This window comes from Emiliania huxleyi, assembly GCF_000372725.1.
Source record: "Emiliania huxleyi CCMP1516 unplaced genomic scaffold EMIHUscaffold_10639, whole genome shotgun sequence".
NCBI lineage: Eukaryota > Haptophyta > Isochrysidales > Noelaerhabdaceae > Emiliania > Emiliania huxleyi.
The window spans coordinates 1-1,084 of NW_005202027.1; the positions used below are offsets into that span (position 1 = coordinate 1).

At 70.1% G+C, this 1,084-nt stretch overlaps 1 protein-coding gene across 1 annotated transcript; it reads left to right on the forward strand.

Annotated features, from left to right (window-relative positions):
• Positions 1 to 545: 545 nt before the first annotated feature.
• On the forward strand, positions 546 to 1,069 carry EMIHUDRAFT_125570 (hypothetical protein; the record flags this gene model as incomplete). The annotated part of the gene is made up of 1 exon (XM_005792612.1): positions 546 to 1,069. A coding segment is annotated over one exon (524 nt), but the record flags the coding sequence as incomplete, so codon positions are not given.
• Positions 1,070 to 1,084: the final 15 nt, after the last annotated feature.

The following is a 1,084-nucleotide window of genomic DNA, read 5'->3' on the forward strand; positions in this document are numbered from 1 at the left end:
GCGGCGCGGTGAGCGGCTGTGCGTTGGCCCCGCTTTCGACTCGAGGCGTTCGCCTGTCGCCTCTCATCTCATCGCCGTCTGGACAGCGGCGCGGCGAGGCAATTGTGCGCTGGACGGCAGCGCGGCTAGCCGGCTGTGCGCTGCGGCGCGGCGAACAGCTGTGCGCTGGACGGCAGCTTTGCGATGGCGCCGCCTTCGACTCGAGGCTGACACAGTCGAGGGTCTGTTCAATGATCGCCATTCCGCCACGACGCACAGCTCCAAGGGCGCCGGCGGCAAGGTCTCCCGCCTCTGGAGGGCCGACTGAGCCGGTCGGTACCGGACAATCGGGCGGGGCGAGGAAGGGGGGTGGGGGCTGACCGGGGGGGAGCGCGCTGCGCGCCGTGAGAGCGCGCGCAAAGAACGTCTGCGCTTGTTCAGTTTCGCTTCTCTCGATTCTCCTCGGGGAGCTTGCAAAAAAAGAATACATGCTGGTGTCGGACTTTGGGTTGGGCGCCCGACTTGGAGCTTCTGCCGCAGGCAGCGCCGAAAGGGCGACCACCATCATGCTTGTCCGGCTCCTCCCCCTCGTGTGGTGGTTCGGCGCCGCCTCCGCGCTGCATCTTGCCGCGCTCCACCGCCGCGTCGCCGTCGGCGCCGACAGCTCGCTCCAGCTGAAGGTCGTGTACGACGCCGACCGCCTGTCGCCGCTGCCGTGCGTGCTCTTCTTCAGCGGGGCTGACTGCTCCCACGAGTCGTACATGTGGCTCGCCGAGCGGCTCGCCCGGGCTGGCTGCGCGGTGGCGCTCTCGTCGTGCGTGGTGCCGTTTGGGCCGAAGACGTGCCTCTTGTCGACGCCGTTTGACCTGGGCGCGCTGGGCAGCCTCGAGGCCTACAAGCGGGGCCCTTCGCGCGCCGGCATCGCCGCGATTCTCGACGAGCTGCGAGCTCTCGCTGCCGCCTCGGACGGGCCCCTCGCCGGCCGCCTCGACCTGGGCCGCCTCGCCGTCGGCGGCCACTCGTCGGGCGGCCGCACCGCCCTCGACCTCGCCTCGTTCGATGAGCCGTTCGGCGTCGCTGCAGTCTTTTCGTACGGCGCGTCGCT